This window comes from Aulonocara sp. 'chitande type north' Nkhata Bay, linkage group LG22, assembly GCF_057382095.1.
Source record: "Aulonocara sp. 'chitande type north' Nkhata Bay isolate Kocher_YH1m ecotype deep benthic linkage group LG22, A_spYH_male_GT1.1, whole genome shotgun sequence".
In the NCBI taxonomy this organism is placed as follows: Eukaryota; Metazoa; Chordata; class Actinopteri; order Cichliformes; family Cichlidae; genus Aulonocara; species Aulonocara sp. 'chitande type north' Nkhata Bay.
Genome location: NC_141364.1, coordinates 2,038,296 through 2,055,469, shown reverse-complemented (window position 1 = coordinate 2,055,469; position 17,174 = coordinate 2,038,296). Strand labels below are relative to the sequence as shown.

Sequence of the window (17,174 nt, the reverse complement as noted above, 5' to 3'; positions counted from 1 at the left end):
TGCTGGAGTCGCATGTGCAGGCTTTCAGCGGTCAGCTGAACAGGAAACAGACGGCGGCTTCATTCACGCTCACAGAGACTTTATTAAAGCGACATCAGACAAACAGCATGGAGATAAACATGGTATTACTGTTTGAAAAGCACTGCGATAAAGCACACCTGAGAGGAGAAACTGAACGATTCCTGACGAATGAACGACGCGTTTGTTTGAACACTGAGGTTTATTGAAGTCGAGCTGCTGGAGGTCAGGAGAATCGATCGATTTCTGTCTTCATTTCCTGGAAAGCAAAAGTGAGAAAACTGAAAATGTGCTGTTGGTGTCTGTGCGCTGCAGGCTGCAGGCTGGTACCTGATAAAGTAGCTACTGTAATCAGTTATTTATACTGAAGTCACATGAGCGCCCTCTGGGTCTCTGTGGGCGTCGTACCTGCAGCAGCTCTGCCTTGTTGCAGTTGTCTCTGTGTCGGTAGATGCACTGAGCGAGCCGGGCGTAAAGCTTCTCCAGTGGCTCCACCTCTGCGCCATCCGTCTTCGCCACGGCTCTCCTCAGGAGCTCCTGGAAAACAGAAACCAGTTTGAGGTGGTGCCTGCAGAGGCCCGTGGGGCCCACGGCCCCTGCTTTATTCATTACTGGCTGCTGGGGTGGGGGAGGGGATGCTGTGCGACTTCCTGTTTGTTTCCGGTCTGAAAGCAGCTCTTCAACCGTTGGTGCTGCAGACTGAAGATGTGAGCAGACAGCTTCCTACAGTCAGACGTGAGCAGATTCCTTCATGTTCAGCTTCCTGACGACTCGCTGAGAGCAGACGGAGACGATGAAGAGCTTCCTCCTCATCGTAAAAGGACAAACTCAAGGCGTCTGACCGGTAAAGCAGGACAGCCGCAGCTTCTTGTTCCTCATGTTTGTCAAGTATACTTCACTCTGTATGTAAACTCAGACGGACCATCCAGGTATGAAGAGTGAAACGAAGCTGGACATGTAAATCTGCAGTTACGTTAACAGCCAGCAGGGGGCTCCAGCTGTGTCTGTGACCTTGTTAACTCTGCGTTGATGGGTTTACGGTCACACTGAGTACAGTGTGAAGGTTATTCTCTTCACGCTGATCCAGGATCTGCTCACTGATGAATGCTGGCTCTAATGAACACAGCGTCATGTTTTATTCAGTCTGAGCCCCTTAAAGAGGCGAGCTGGGACTCACCTTCAGTTTGCTGCGATCGACGATCAGCGGTGGAGTTTCTTCCTGCTGCTCCGGCCTGTCCCGACTCAACACCTGCTCCAAAGCCGCCTTGTTGGCCCTCGACTCAGACTGTTCGCTCTTCTCTGAGGAGGAAGACAAGCAGAGGAAGAGGGCATTACCCTGCAGTGCCTCCCACAAACAGCCAACTCTATGCCTTCACAGCTGGAATCAACCAGGTTATGGCAAAAAGAAATGACTGTGGAGTTTTCAGCTAACGGTAGACATCATTTCCTTTGGGATTAATATTCTGATTTGTTAGAAAGCTGCAACACACACACACACACACACACACACAGCAGCCGTGTTATTGGTCAGATAATTTAAAAAACACCACTCAGCGCTGCGTCAGAGGAACTGCAGTGTTCTCATACCTGGAGGCGGAAGCTAACAGGTCAGGTCTGATTGGCGTGATGCAGCCATCAGATTTACAGATGCAAAGCTCCGCTGTGTGTGTGTGTGTGTGTGTGTGTGTGTGTGTGTGTGTGTGTGTGTGTGGTATTTACAGTGTGTGCTGAACCACAGAGCCGCGTTAGTGCTCCTGCAGTGCGTTTCATTCAGACTAAAGCAGCCGGCTCTGACACCTCACACGCTCCTCCTGCTCGATGCCCGGAGCGCTGCGGAGCCTCGTAGCGTGAAGCGGCGGCCTGTAGAAGCTCGATCGGCAGCGGCTGCGCTCTGAAGCGGTCCAGTGAGTCGGTTAGTACAGCGAGGCGCTCGCACTGCTCGTGCTCACGCGCACAGACCTAAGCTGTCCGCGGTCTGGCCGTTCAGCACGGTCTCCGGGCCTGGGAGGGTCTTTGATGAGCGGGTTCGACGCACGCCTACAGGTACGCCATCAGCCAGCTGGCGATGAACCGGCTCGGTGTGGCGGTGATACCCGTTCGTGAGGACTCCGTTGTGGGATCTTGTGATGCGGTTTGGGGTGCGATGGAACCCACTCAGGCCGCCGTCACTGCTCTCTGATGGGCTGGACGAGCCAGCACCAGCAGACCCGTTCACCGCTCGCCGTCCAGCAGCTCTGACCTCCCCCGCACTCGACTCAGAGCTGAACTTACTGGACATGGAGGAGAGGGAGGTGAAGGAGGAAGAGGAGGAGGATGGGACTGGTGGCTCCTCCTCCTTCTTCTTCTTCTTAGGTTTCTTAATGACGCCGGTGCTCCACTTGGACTTTCGGGGCCGTCTGTAACGTTTCTTCTTACGAGCTGGAAAACAGAAGTGGGGGTGGGGGTGGAGCGGGGAGGAGGAAGAGTAAAGGTCATTAGAGAGAAAGGTCACTTCTCGTCCTCTCTGCCTCTTCCTGTCCTCGCCTGCCCTGCGGCTCTCACGTTTGAGCAAACACTGTGGCTTCCTGCTCTCGCTGCTTTCGCTTTCACTGAGACGTTTTTAAAAGCAGCTTTTTGCTGCAGCAGCCGAAAGAAGCGCCAAGCTCTCTGTTCATCAGACGTTTCACAGCGTGAGACGAACCCGGAGCCTCAGTCCTGCTGCGAGTCTGTGAATCCATCGTTAACATGACGACTTCTGTTTTACTCTCATTTGATCTAAAAGCTGCTCTGAGGAGGCGATCCCAAAGAAAAAACACATTTCTGTAGATCCACAGACGAGGAGAATCAGCTCGCTGGCTGACAGACGACTTTAAAACTGATTCATTACTTGAGGTTTTTATAAAGTTTGATGGTTACAATCTTATAAAATCGACTGTTTTTGTGATTTAAATGTCATCTTTTTGGCATTTTGTGAAAGCAGCTGAGTTTTGAGAACTTCTGAAGAATATTTTTGGAGCAGCCTGATGTCCTAATGTTTGGTACGTGAGTCCAGACTCTGAAACAGGAAGTGAAACTGGTGCACTCATCAACTGTCACTTCTCTCTCACGGACCAATTAAAAGTAGGGGCAGGGCTTATCAGCACTACTAACAGTGGCTGAGGAGAACCTGACGGGGGGTTGACGGCTCACTGGTGTACACGCTGACCCTGACGGTGATCAGACCTGATGTGATGTCTGCTGGTTTGCTCTCACGTCACTCATATTTCTAACAGTTTTGTAAAGCAGCTGCTGACGTCTGTGACTAACAGTGCGCAGAGACTCTGAGCCGCCCCGTGCTGTTTCAGTTCAGGGGTGAACTTACGTTGGAGAGTGTTTCTGGAGAACGCCGATCTGCAGACGCCATCGGCCTCCTGCGGGTTGGCCACCATCAGAGCTGTCACCAAAATAAAAGTCTTAATATAAAGTTTGACAGTACACTGTTAGCAGCAGCTGGATGAGGCGTGAACATCTGGCTGAGTTTCACCTCTGTGGATGCGCGACTCTCTGATCTCCTCGCAGACTCTCTCGAAGTCTTCGTCCAGCTCGTCTCTGATGATGGCGCGGACCGTGTCCTTCAGGGCGCACGCTCGGTGACGGATGTTGCGATCTGGCACATGCACACGCACGCACACACACACACACACACGCACGCACGCACGCACACACGCAGTAAAACAAACATGTTTTTTATCACCTCTCCACAGGTGAGTCCAGCTGAGAAATCTGCTTCTGTTTAGTTCGTCTCTCCTCAAACAGACGCAGACAAACAGAAAAGGATTTTTTTTTTTCCCCACCCAACAGCTGAACTTATAGCCCCGCCCATTGTGGAAATGTTTCCACCTGGAGACGCCTGCTCCGTCTGTCTCATACAGACAGCAGAAGAAGAAGAAACTTAAGAAAAGGAAGGAGACTGTGGGGCAGAGGACAAACCAAGAGAACGGTCACGGGTGATGTCGTCTCACCCATGGGGTCGCTGTCCGGGTTGTACTCCAGAGCGTTCTTCCAGATGAAGTCAGCGTCCGCCATGAACTCGCCGACGGTGACGTACTTGTGCTGGTCGATGTTGGTGAGCAGGGTGGAGAGGTCCATGGGCTTCTTAATCACCATCAGATAGTCGGGGACCTGGAGGAGAGGAAGGAGGGTTTCTGCTGATGGTGTTTGGTTTGGCCACTCGGGGGCAGCAGAGACAAATACTCTGGGCTGATTCACAGATCGAACAGGCGAGAGCGGCAGCGTTGTTTCCGTTTTATAAACCCCTGGTTGGCCTTCCCCTGACACCAATGAGCCAATCAACAGTCAGAACAGGAAACAGGCCAATCATGATGTCATGCACAGTGTCGGCGTGTGGCTGCGGTCTGACGTGATTGTAGTCAACATTTCTGACGTTTGCTCCGCGTGCTGATGGGAAACTAAAATCTGATTTAGTGAATGCTGAATGTGTGGATTTGTTCCAACATTCTATTCAATTTTATCTATACATCACTAAATCACAGTTGCCTCAAGGTGCTTTATCTGGTAAGATACAAACCCTACAATAATATAAAGAAAACAGAACAGCCCACAGTCAGACGACCTCATGAACAAGCACTGTGGCGACAGCGGGAAGGAAAAACTCCCTTTTAAGAGGAAGAAACCTCCGACAGAACCGGGCTCAGCTAAGACGACTGCTGACCTGTGAGTCTGGTCTTGCCATCTGACCTCATCAACCTGCACTGAATCTGCTGCACGCTTTTTTAATAACATGTACGGCGTGGAGCTGGGAGGAAGGCGTGAACTGATCCGATTCCGTTTGTTTAATTATTCACGACCTTAAAACTGAGCGGCAGATGTCGGCGTGTCTTTCTCTCAAACTCTCACCTCCTCGATGTCGACCGGTTTGGTGAAGGCTTTGAAGCGGCGGTCCAGAGACAGGCGCTCGGTGATGTTTCGCAGGAAGAGACGGAGCTCTCGCAGCACGTCCTCCTCCTGCTCCTCCAGGCGGAGGTGCTCTTGCGCCGACATTTTGCGAGGAGGCGGCGGTGGAGCTAGGGGGAGGACCTCCATTGCCTGAGATACTGAGAGAGGAGGAGGAGGAAAGAGTGAGCGATCTATCACACTCTGGGCTTAACAACCACAGCATGAAGGCGGAGTCACACACACATGTTTTTCTCTTAGAGGGAGGGGCCTCGGCCGCCTGGTTCAGAATGAGATCCTGGAAGAAGCTGGTCCTCTCCTGCTGGGTGGGAACTCTGAGGGCGTAGACCTCCCCGTAGTCCTCCCGAAACAGGCTCTGGATCTGGGAGCAGCACAGCATCAAAGATAAAAACCTGTAAAACCTCCACGCACAGGGACACAGCTGAGGGACAAAGGAAAGATAAAGCTTCAGTCCTCACCTCTGGGTCCAGCTGCTGGAAGGACACGCTGCAGGTGGCGAGGAGGAGGATGGGGGAGAAGGACGGGATGCTGCCCAGCAGGCTGAGGAAGGATGCCCTCAGTGCCGGCCCCGCAGTGTTCCACCACTGCTGGATGTGCGGTATGTAGAGGATGCTGGGAGACGTCCGCTTGGCCTCACAGAACACCTGATCAGGGGAAAGGTCAAAGTTCACATCCTGAGACTGTCCGGCACAGACAGGCTGCTTTAAATAATTAAAAACATTACAGAGTCAGAAAGAACCACAGAGCCGCCTGTTAACACTTCTAAAATGATTAAATGAAGTTTTTATGAAGTGTGTTTATGTTTGTGTGCACATGCGTGTCGACCTGTAGATGCACATGTCTGGAGGAGTCACCTGTGCACAGGCTTCCTCTGGCGAGGTGCTGCTGACACCAAACAGCACCGCTGAGTCCAGGCTGTGGACGGTGAAACGCTCCAAAGCGTGCAGGATGGCGGGGGCCAGGTGGGAGGTTTGACCAGCGCCAGGACGACCTGCCAGCAAGATCCTGGGGCGGTGAGACGTCGGCTGTTTGACGGCACTCCTACAGGTCGGGGGAGAGGATCAGAGAATGCAGCGTGGGGGAGATAATCGATGAGAGCACGCAGTGTTTATAGAGACCATCCCTGCTTTCTACATGACCAGTTGAACACATAAATCACGTACATGTATAAGTCATACCTGCGATACTGCAACGCAGTGTTTGCTGCGGCACCTTTACTGCACTTTAACACACAGGATCTAACCTCGGATCACAGGAATCAGTGAAAATGTGGCGCTTTGACCCAGCTTTAGACTCGGCTTCTGTTACCATGGTGATTCACTTCATAGTCACGCCCCTCAGGTGTGGATAAAGGCTCACCTGAAGAAGTGCAGGAAGGTTTTGTTCTTGGAGGGTTTGGAGATGCTGGGGCCCTCGTCTTCGTCAAACATCAGAGTGTCATCGACGATACCCGAGGTCAGGTCTGACACAGGAAACGGGAAGTTTGTAAACAGGAAGTGATGTGTAGACACAGCAGAACTTTGGCCTCTGGCTCACCTGGTTCCCTCTTCCTCTTCATGCCCTCCTCAGCGTGTGGAAACATCCTCTGCAGGGCATTGAGGATTTCTTGCAGGGCGCCGCCTAGAAGCAGGTGGACCACAGGGGACAGCGGTTTGGCCGGGGAGGCGGCAGAGCGGTGCGAGGTGGGCGACATCTTCTTCAGGGCTGCTGCAAAGTCGCAGCTGCTGACGGCGATGGAGGAGACGTCCAGCAGGAGCTTCTGGGACGTGCCGTAGATCTGCGGGTAGCGTCGGCGCAGAGCGCACAATGCCGCCTCGGTGCACACCGCCCTGATATCAGCGCCGCAGTAACCTGAGAGCGACAGAGGCTCAGGAAGTCAGGTTACCAATAAAAAAATAACTACATTTTCCTGAGACAAAAAAAAGCTGCTGCCATTTTTCTCACCGACACATTTTTCTGACAGTTCATCGAGAAAGTCTTCAGACGGAGGAGGTTTCCACTGCCGAGTGTGGATCTTCAGAATGTCTTTACGAGCCTGAAACACACACACACCTAAATTAAGGTCCCTGCTGCAGTTCCTCTGATGTCCAGCAGAGGCTCCAGCAGAGGCGGCCTCCGACTCCCACAGTAAAACTTTACAGCGGAAACAAACACGTTTACATCCTGATCCTGAAACAATCACTTCCCTTCATCACAACCGTGCTGGTAGATTTTTTAACACCAGCCCACACTGACACTGCAGAGATTATGGATGCAGCTGAAAATATATAAAATCTAATAAAGTAAAGAGTCACCTCTCTGTCGGGAAGGCCGAACAGGAACTCGCGGTCAAAGCGCCCGGGCCGCCGCAGCGCAGGGTCGATGGAGTCGAGCCGGTTTGTGGCTCCGATCACGACGACCTCCCCTCGCCTGTCGAGCCCGTCCATCAGAGCGAGGAGCGTCGACACGATGGAGCTGCGAGGATTTCCATTTATTTAGTCTGGCACACGTTTCCTTTGTGTCAGGAATAACTTTACAAACGTTTACAAACAATCTACAGCGGCGGCGGCGCCTCTGACCCGTTACACTGAACCTCAAACTCTGACACCGCTGAGGTGACACGTGTGGAGAAGCTGAAACTGACCTGTGGATCTGGTCCTGCCTGCTGGATCGGACCGGAGCCAGACCGTCGATCTCATCGAAGAAGATGATGGACGGACGCATCCGATACGCCTGAGTACCCCACACCCACACACACCCACACACACCCACACACACTTTAAACCTGTTCACGATGAATTAAATGAATTTAAATTCACAGGGTTTGTTTAACGAGTTTGATTTCAAAGTTTCTAACACAGACACTCTCAGAGTTTAAAGTGCTGCTGACACAAACGGATGTATGCAGATACAGGTCACAGCGTCTGCTCAGAAGCAGCTTCTCTCTGCTCAGACTCATTAAACTCACTCAAATCATATTTCCTGCTTCAGTATGACTCAGGTGAACGTTTACCTGCTCAAACAGCAGCCGCAGCTGCCGCTCTGACTCGCCCACCCACTTGCTGAGGACGTCGGCTCCCTTCCTCATGAAGAAGGACACCTTCCTGTTGCCGTGGCTACACTCGTTGGCCAACGCCCGTGCAACCAGCGTCTTCCCCGTCCCGGGAGGGCCGTAAAACAGACACCCTCTGCAGAGAGACGCAGGTGGAGCGTGTTCACTGTGTAATCCGTCTTAAAAACATGAAGTCCAACCTTTGACCTCGGCCCACTCACATCATTCAGTCTCAGCAGGACTCAGTAACTACTACAGCACACATTTACCTTTGTGAGAAGGTAAACTCATCATGTCCCTGCATCAAGCATCACTCACCTCTGAAGGTTTCTTTATATATTTAGAATCTGGGGTACACAAGCGTGTATTCATATCTTTGTGGGGACCAAATATAGAAAGTTTACTATACTTGTGGGGACCAAAATTCTGGTACCAAAGAGTTTGAAGGGATTTTAGTCTCAGGGTTACAGTTAGGTTAAAGTTAGGGTAAGAGGCTAGGGAACGCATGACGTCTATTAGACGTCCCCACAAGACATGAATACCTGACGTGTGTGTGTGTGTCACCTGGGAGGCTGAATCTTGAAGTTGTCAAAGACCTCAGGGTAGAGAAGGGGGAAGACGACCATCTCCTTCAGAGCTGAGATGTGACCTGACAGACCCCCAATACTGTCAAAACCCACCTGAGGAAGGAAGGAAGGAAGGAAGGAAGGAAGGAAGGAAGGAAGGAAGGAAGGAAAGGAAGGATATAACAGGATCAGGTGGAGAACAAAACAACACAATGAGAAGATTTTTCTGTGAATCATGTGTAAAACACGAGGTCACAGGAGAACATATCTAAGGTTTAATCTCACAGATTGGTCGATGGCCATGGGATCGATGTCCGCCAGGCCCGCTCCTGCAGCCATCTTGTCGTTGCGGGTTTCCAAAAGGTTGCCGGTACGCAGGCTGAGTGGGAGACAGCTGAGAGCGAGAGACAAGTCTCAGTAAGACAGGCAGCAATCCACATCTAATCTACTCCATACGCCTCGTGCTTCACAGTTAAAAGCATTGATGATGGACGATGTATCAGGAAGTGGTTTGATGATCCAATCAGATTGGCTGTCTCTGACCTGTCAGGGGCCTCCTCCTCTTCATCATCAGAGTCTTCATCAGATTGTTTGGACCAGGCGCTCTTAGTGGGTCTGCAGGAAGAAACAGAGACCTGAGTGTGACGGATGAAGGTGAAGCATCCAACAGGTGAAGTTTTGGTGATGATGATAAGATCTGTTATTCCTGTAGTGAAGGCGGTGATTTTACATCACCCACCTCGGCACTGTGTTTGTGCTGCTGGAGCATTTTTGATGACATCAGCTGACCAACAGCATGGCTGCTGAGGTTACAGCACTAACAGGGCTGAGCTCCAGTTTGGTGAAATCATAGGACTTTAAAAGCAAGTTTGTAAAGGTTTTAAAAGCCAGTGATGTCACAGTTTATACGTCAGTCTATGGTGGCCCCTCAGGATCAAACGATACAGGAACATTTGTGAGGGAAAATTAATAAAAACAAGAATGCAGAAAAAGTGTGACCTGAGTTTTCGAGGGTTTAGCCTGTGTAGCCAACCTGCTTCAGACTACATCATACTTCAGCGTTCAGCTGTGTCCTGCTTTATTTGAAGGAGAGAGGAAAGGCGTGTCCACGCTCTGACCTGAAGGCTGCTCTGCGGGTCGTGTTCGCTCCGGAGGCGCTGACCGGGAAGGTTCCTCTCAGGACGTCTAATCGATACCAGAGAAAACAAAATCATCAGAGCTGGAGCTTCAGTACGTTTCAAGTGTGTGGTTTTATTTTTCTCCTGAAGAACCCGTTGTTCACCGATTTGTAGGCTTTTAGGGTTTTTATTGTATTACTCAGCATGTACAGACGGCGTGTTTGGAGCGGCGTACTGACCGCTGGTCGGGCCTTGGTACAGCGACGAGGCTCGGCTCAGTTTGGCATCAACGTTGTGGCCGACGCTGCAGTTGCTGTCTTCATCTGCTGTTACGGCCTTCCTGCTGTCCTCGTCAAAGCCCGCCCCTGGAGACACCAGAGAAGACGTTTTTACCACCACGTCTCCCTCTCGTCATCATTCCTCTGCTCCTAACCATCTGCACTGACCTCGGCTGTCCTCGCTGTCGCTGAGCTCTCCTCGTAGTGGGACTGGTGTTTTACTCCTCTGGGCTTTAGAGTAGATCTTCTGCAAATGTATCAGTTATTAGGTGTGTAACGATCAGTTAATCATCCCTGTGTTTATCCAAGTAATGCATCTGATTAAAGTGACCAACGTGACAACGAGGGATGGGACTGTTTTTGGACATTTCACAGATCAGTTAACTCGTTACTGAGGAACATTTCAGAACCGCTAATATAAACACAAACTCCCACTCTGGACACAGAGCTGTGGGCCTGTGTGATGTCACAGCTCTGACAACTCAGACATTACACAGATCCATGAGTAGAAGAAAACTTGACCAAACTGAGAGTTTCAGGCAAGCTTTTGGTTCACTGGGATTACTGCACATACAGACTCATTATTAGAAACCTGACTGATGTGAACATCCACGGCTGGGACAGAAGATCTGCGAGCCTGCTGTTGTTCTCTGACAGATTGTAAAGCACACGCCACACTTCACACACTCTGATTACAAACGTCTCAACGACTCTCGTTGTTTTACTCATTCAGAGCAGCAGAAACTCCATGTGAGGAGGAAATATGAACATGTGGGCACAAAATAAGGGCTGGTGCTTGTCGGCTGCTTTCCAATATGGTGCCAGCTGATATAGACGCTGCCCCCTCCCCACAAGCCGCGAGCAGTGGGAGGGGGGCTGGGTGCAGCCGGGTCCACCGCCCTCATAAAGACCTGATAAGAGAGGCAGCGCCCACCGAGACGGCGGCCTCAGCTGAGGGTTTACAGCTGACTCGGGATGTAAACAAACTCTCAGCGTTGATTATCAGCGTAAAAACATAAACACAGCTCCTAACAACAAAACACGACACAGCTCCACGGCAACAGTGACGCCACAAACCGCACACACGCGTGTGCCTTTATAAACACTGCAGCTGCCTTAGATGTTTGTGTTGCAGTGCAGTCTGGGTAATGATGCCAAAAGGTTAGGGTGAGGGAAACATGTCCTCTGTTCAGTGTTTTCTATTTGATCCTTAAAGAACGAAAAAGACTCGGACTGTTTGTGATGATGGAGACGATCACACTGACCCCAGAACAGCTGGTGACCAGCGCACAGCTGTCTGTATCTGAGCACACTGTTTGGGCCGATGTCACTCCTGGTCAACGGGGTCGTGACCTTTGATGACCTCTGACTTGTGGCAGAAAATACTTGACACAGCGTCTGGTTTGAGTCCTCGCTTATACAGATGAGCATCTGTGAGCTCTTTAATTACAGTACTGTGCTGACCCTCGTTTCTTTATATTTTTCTTCCAATGAGCCAAAAGTCTGAAAAAGGTTTTCTTTGTCACTCATTTTCAGTCCAGTCCTTCTACCCGAGCGTGTCCAGAGGAATGATTTTGCCTGTAATAACTGAGAACTGAACAGAGAGACGTTTCTTTGTGCAAACAGGCAGGATAAATACTTATAAATACTTATAGTCACTGATCCACTCTAACGGCTCCACTCACTCCTTCCTTGTTGTTACTGAGCCGCCTCTTCTTCTTCATGCTGTCCATCCTGTTCAGGACCGACCTGGCGGCGCTGCAGAGAGAACAGCGTGGACGTCACCACGATTCAATTTACCGTATTATCACAATCGTACAGGTTTGTGGCATAAAGATCAGTGCAAACACGGCGGACGGCCACATGTGGCCTCATTCATCACATCACTCTGAGCTGCTCAGGTTAAACTTCAGACTTTTAATGTATCAAAGACATCCGTGAATCCCAGCAGGGACGATCAAACACAGAGCTGTTGTTCTGTGTGCTTCTTTCTTTGGCTGTCTCAGTGTTAACAATCAAAGTGTCATTGATGGCATCATAACCTGAACTCATCTCAGTTTCTACGTCACGGCTTTTACTGCACGTCCATCACCTCACATGTCAGGAGGATTTTCTTACTTGGTGCTGATGCCGTCGAACATGTTGGAGGCCTCGTACCTGCTCGTCACTTTGGTCAGCCTCGTGCTTCTCCTCAGCCGGCCGCCTGACACGCGCACGCACACACACACACACACACACACACGCACACACACACACACACGCACACACACACACACACAGCGGAGAAACTACAACCTTTAATTCCTGAGCTCGTGTTTCCAGCTGATGCTGGACTGTTTTACATTAAGAGGTGTTTCTAATGTTGTGTCCAATGCATCTTCAATATGAAGTCATAATATTAGAGACGTGCAGGTACACAGCACTGATGGGTAAAACCACCACTGAAGCTCAGCATATTTTAAATACATATTAAAACCGTTTCCCCTCATAAACATATAAAATATCAGGACTTTGAATGATGCTCTTACATAAATAAATATTCAGAGAAATGCTTTGTTCTGCAGCTGGAAAAATAATGGAGCACTTTGTGGTCTTGCGCTGTTCCTGTGTGAGATGTTTTCCTGTCTTTGTGTGTAAAGTTTAATAAAGTGCACAGTGTAAACTCTGAGACCTTTCACGTCTTCCTGCTAGCGTTGTTTTTCTCACCTGAACGCTTCTGGAGCCGCTGAGATTTCCTGCCAACACAAAACCAACGTCAGTGACAGTAAAATGAAAGATTCACGTCACACACTGACTCCTGAACCACAGTTAGAGCCGGTGTTGTGCCAAAAAGTGATTGCTCGTATTTAAACTGCTATAAGTAACTTGTTGGGCTATAATATGTGAAACATGTCAAATGCTTCCCTCATGGATGACATAAAGTCATCTTGAGCCACAAACAACATTCATGTAACAAGCTAGAAGCCGCGATCAGTTTTTGGCAGCGACTTTTATATAACCTTTATTTATGCAGTTAAAAAAATCTCATTAACATCAAAAATGTCTTTTGTAAGAGTAAGTTGGCCAACAGGACAGCAGAACTGGGAGCAAATATTACAATAGTTCTGTAAAAATATTGTAAGTGGCGATAAAGGCCTGGTTGGTTATAACGTCAGCACAATAACACAGAGTTGTGAAGATACTTGAAAAACTGATATTTTTTAATTCTCTATATAACCCCTTTGTAAACGCTGTTCGCTGAAGTCTATTTACCAACATACGTAAAGATATTACACATAAAAACTACACAGAAACAGTTTTTGGCATTTAATCACTTTTTGGCACAACACCGGTTTAAAAGCACCGTTTACATCTGTGTCCTGTGGCCTGCAGTTGGATTGTTTCTGAGCACAGTTCCTCCTGCACGCTGACACAGGTGCCATGATGAAATGTAATCGCCCAGCTAATCATTTTAGCTCTGAGCATGCTCAGTAAAACAGCTTTAACTGGTGACTTTTGTCTGACCTGATGATGGTGCCTGCTGCTTTCTCATCTTCATCCTCGGGTGTTTCGGAATCGGTGAAGTTCTGCTCCTCATCCTCTGATTTAAATACCTGAGAAAGATTTGAGAGGTGGGGTACTCAAACTCGTTTTGAAGCGCATGCAGCGCTACACGTCATATCCGCATCAAAGATAGTTTTACACTCAGTGAGCTTCACACGACTGCAGCTAAAGACCAGAGGGGTATTTTACACATGTCATGTGACCTTACAGTAGTTTACACGAGGCTGATGTAAAGTTAAGAAAAATAAAACAAAATAAGAGAGAGACCCGCTCAGAGCCAGCTGAATGTCCGGTACTTTGTGAATGACAGATGACCCTGCCATCATGCAGGCAGAAGGAGAGCGCTCACGTGACTGTGTGAGGAGGCAGCTGTAAGCCGCTTCTCTGTGCGGCTGAGCTCAGAATAAGCTAGTAAAATATCTGCAGCGTAAAAAACGTTTAGTTTCCGATTTAAACCCCAACACTAATGATAATATCTCAAAGGTTGTTTTTTTTGTTATTTTCATAACAATAATGATAAAAATGTGTTTACTTTTTTTTGTAAATGTAATTTATACATTTAATTTGTTTTTTAAACGTATTTCTTTACATTTCGTTCTCAGAGACTAAGCTTCGCTCTCACTCGGCGGCCATCTTTAAACACAGGGTTTTTATTTATTACCGGACTTTTACTAAAGCTCGTTAAAAAGCAGCGAGTGAGACCAGGAGGAAACTCCACCTGTTTACTGATTTTTACCAAAATAAGTTTGAAAAGCTGCCCCCCGGTCCTCTCCCGGTCAGTTTAACGTTTTCCTCCCTCCGGTTAAACTGACGGTCATTTAAACGTCGCCGTGAGTTGAACCTTACACACCGAACACGGACACACTCACATCGGACCGTCCGGACTCTTGAGTCCGGGGAGCGTTCTTCCTCCTCCGGGTCTTTATCTCAGATCGTGCCGGGGTCCCGGTGCTCGTGCTCGGCCCGTTTCTCCGGTCCGCGTCCCCTCTGCCTCGGAGCGTCACCATGGTAACGACGCAGGCATAAGCTAACGACGTTAGCCTTAACGACAAAAATAAAGAAACTCCGAAGAAACTCCGACCTCCGAGTGTGTTTGTTCCCGAAGAGCGTCTCCGACTGTGGAGGCTCAGCTGAAGCTGCAACACACCCAAACACGAGCTCGATAAGCCGACAGACCGCACAGCTGCACCGCTGTGGTTCAAACGCGAGGGTTCTGCCGCCGCCTGCTGACGTCATGCCGTAATGCGCGTGGTGCGTAAACTGATAATAATAATAATAGTAGAGATGTTTTCAAAGCAGCTGTTTATCTGTGTGCTGACTCTCAGAAGGATCGATCTGCGGCTCTTTGCTTTATCAGTGAAGATAATTAATTCTTTTAGTGAATAAAAATCCAATTTCTCTCCCCCTCTGTTCTCAAACAACCAGTAATAATGGTTCAATTAAGAAATCTACTTGGAACCTGATGTTTTCAATTCAAATAAAAGGTTAATGCTTCAAACTGTGACATTTAAGACATACAACAATAAAATAATTTTGCTTAGTTTTTTCAAAGCTATTTAATTTTAAATGGATCAAATATTGATTAAACATCTTTAATTGATTAAACATCACCTGACCTGACTGACTGTATTTAATGCCACATGTACAGAACTGTGCAGCTAAAGTGATGCCACTTTCAGCCATATAAATGATCCTTTAATTCAAAAGATGGACTCATGTCATTTTTTATGCTTTCTACTGTCACTTTTCCTACTTAAACACTCAGTTCAGACACTAAAATCTATTTTCTCTTTGCTTTCTTGAAAACCTCCCTCCAATGGGACTGTAGTGGTAATTCCTTTGTTTGTCCAACCAAACATCCAACAATTTAAAATCTACAAGCCACTGCTGCACTGTGGTGGTATTTTGTATGCAGGCAAAAGAAGTCAAATGTCCAAAACCTGAAAGTTGCATTTTATGGTTTATTTATCCAGTTTGGCGAGCAATAACAAAGATCCATTTCTGTTGCTTACTGCTGCTTCTCCTGTTTTGGTAAAAAAAAAAAACAACAAAAAAAAACATTGGCCCTCCCCAGTGCATGCTGGTCCTATACCAGGTCCCTTTATTTTTTAGAAAAAATGGCCCCACAGTTCTTCCTGACTGACTTAAGATAAGCAACAAATCAAAGCAAAAAAATTAAACAAGTATTAACCTACAAATAAAACTTGTAAATAACAAAAAATATAAGTAAACCAACAACAAACTTAATTAAAAATAAAGAACAAATCGCTCCAACAAGGACTGCATGAAATTCTCCATCCATCCTTTTCTGGACACACACTGCACATGTGGCCAGTCTGCAGGGCTCACTTGAAATTACACCAGGAAACACAATAATAATGAAACAAGACTTATGAACATACATAAAAACCTGAATTCACCTCTGACCTCATGTGACGTTCACTGTGACTGAGGTTCAGCTTAAAAAGGCACGTTTTTAAAAACTCATTTCAAAGAACCTCATTTTAATGCTGACTCATCAGTTTCCTAATCTGTACAATGCATTAAAAGGAAAATGTGCTACTAAAAAAAACCCTTAGTCTTAATGCTCTGCACACTGGTAAATATGTTTTGGTAAATCTGGTGTTGTGTGTACATCTGATGGAGACTTCAGGGCTTCACAGGACTGAGCGTCTCGGTCCGGGATACAGCTGTCAGCGACTCAGGTGTCAGAAACAACTGCAGGAACAAGCAACAGTTTTGTTTCATATTTCTTATGTTCAGCAAAACTGAAAATGTCTCCAATAAAACAAAAATATTGGTAAAATATATGTTGTGCACTATTTTTTCTTAATTTTCTAACATATCTCTTATTCCCTGTTCTTGCTGACCCCTGTGCTGCAGTAACGTGAATTTCCCCAGTGTGGCTTTAATAAAGTCTGGGTCTAAATAATGAAGCTTTACAAAAAATAACTGTTTAGACTGACGCTGTATAAAATGTCAGGTGCTCTGTGTTTGTCCTTTGGTGTGCGCTGCATTACTGGTCCAGCGTGTAACACGGACCATCAGCACCGGCTCCCCTCAGGGCTGTGTTCTTTCTCCTCTGCTCTTCTCCCTGTACACCAACTGCTGCACCTCCACCCACCAGTCTGTCAAGCTAATCAAGTTTGCAGATGACACCACCGTTATTGGACTCATCTCGGACGGGGACGAGTCTGCCTACAGGAGGGAGGTTGAACGTTTGGTGTCCTGGTGCAGCCACAACAACCTGGTGCTGAATGCCCAGAAGACAGTGGAGATTATTGTGGACTTCAGGAAGCACACAGCCCCACTCCCCCCCATCATCCTGACTGACACCCCCATCACCTCTGTGGACTCATTCCGCTTCCTGGGTACCACCATCACCCAGGACCTGAAGTGGGAGCCCACCATCACCTCCGTCATCAAGAAAGCCCAGCAGAGGATGTACTTCCTGAGGCAGCTGAAGAAATTCAACCTGCCAACACGGACGATGATGCAGTTCTACACTGCAATCATCGAGTCCATCCTCACCTCCTCCATCACCGTGTGGTACGCTGGAGCCACTATCAGGGACAAACAGAGACTGCAGCGTGTTGTGCGCTCTGCTGAGAAGGTGATTGGCTGCAGACTCCCATCTCTGCAGGACCTGTACACCTCCAGGATACTGGGGCGTGCAGCCCGGATCTCA

General features: G+C 48.3%; 1 protein-coding gene across 2 annotated transcripts; it reads right to left on the bottom strand.

Annotated features, from left to right (window-relative positions):
* Nucleotides 1-201: 201 nt before the first annotated feature.
* Nucleotides 202-14,714, bottom strand: LOC147303157 (ATPase family AAA domain-containing protein 2-like). Of its 2 annotated transcripts, XM_086280052.1 has the most exons (28): nucleotides 14,356-14,714; nucleotides 13,448-13,536; nucleotides 12,650-12,678; nucleotides 12,062-12,146; nucleotides 11,629-11,701; nucleotides 10,112-10,190; nucleotides 9,905-10,030; nucleotides 9,666-9,732; nucleotides 9,091-9,162; nucleotides 8,833-8,941; nucleotides 8,546-8,661; nucleotides 7,943-8,117; nucleotides 7,574-7,662; nucleotides 7,245-7,404; nucleotides 6,895-6,985; nucleotides 6,487-6,801; nucleotides 6,310-6,412; nucleotides 5,805-5,991; nucleotides 5,409-5,594; nucleotides 5,176-5,311; nucleotides 4,894-5,090; nucleotides 3,999-4,158; nucleotides 3,521-3,643; nucleotides 3,359-3,430; nucleotides 1,978-2,436; nucleotides 1,196-1,317; nucleotides 427-555; nucleotides 202-277 (listed from the first exon to the last, which is right to left on the bottom strand). In XM_086280052.1, exons 1-28 carry the CDS (start codon nucleotides 14,491-14,493, stop codon nucleotides 245-247), a joined length of 3,720 nt encoding a protein of 1,239 aa, XP_086136178.1. In that variant the 5' UTR covers nucleotides 14,494-14,714; the 3' UTR covers nucleotides 202-244. The 2 variants fall into 2 exon arrangements, 1 of the variants encoding a protein (XP_086136178.1); XR_015126828.1 differs by lacking the exons at nucleotides 202-277; nucleotides 427-555 and having other exon boundaries at nucleotides 1,738-2,436.
* Between the last annotated feature and the right edge of the window lie 2,460 nt (nucleotides 14,715-17,174).

Coding starts and splice junctions, on each gene's coding strand:
- LOC147303157 (XM_086280052.1), bottom strand. CDS start 14,493: ATGGTGACGCTCCGAGGCAGAGGGGACGCGGACCGGAGAAACGGGCCG. Junction 6,413..6,486: donor GAAGAGGAAGAGGGAACCAG/GTGAGCCAGAGG, acceptor TTCCTGTGTCAG/ACCTGACCTCGGGTATCGTC. Junction 1,318..1,977: donor CCAGACCGCGGACAGCTTAG/GTCTGTGCGCGT, acceptor CTTCCTCCTCAG/AGAAGAGCGAACAGTCTGAG.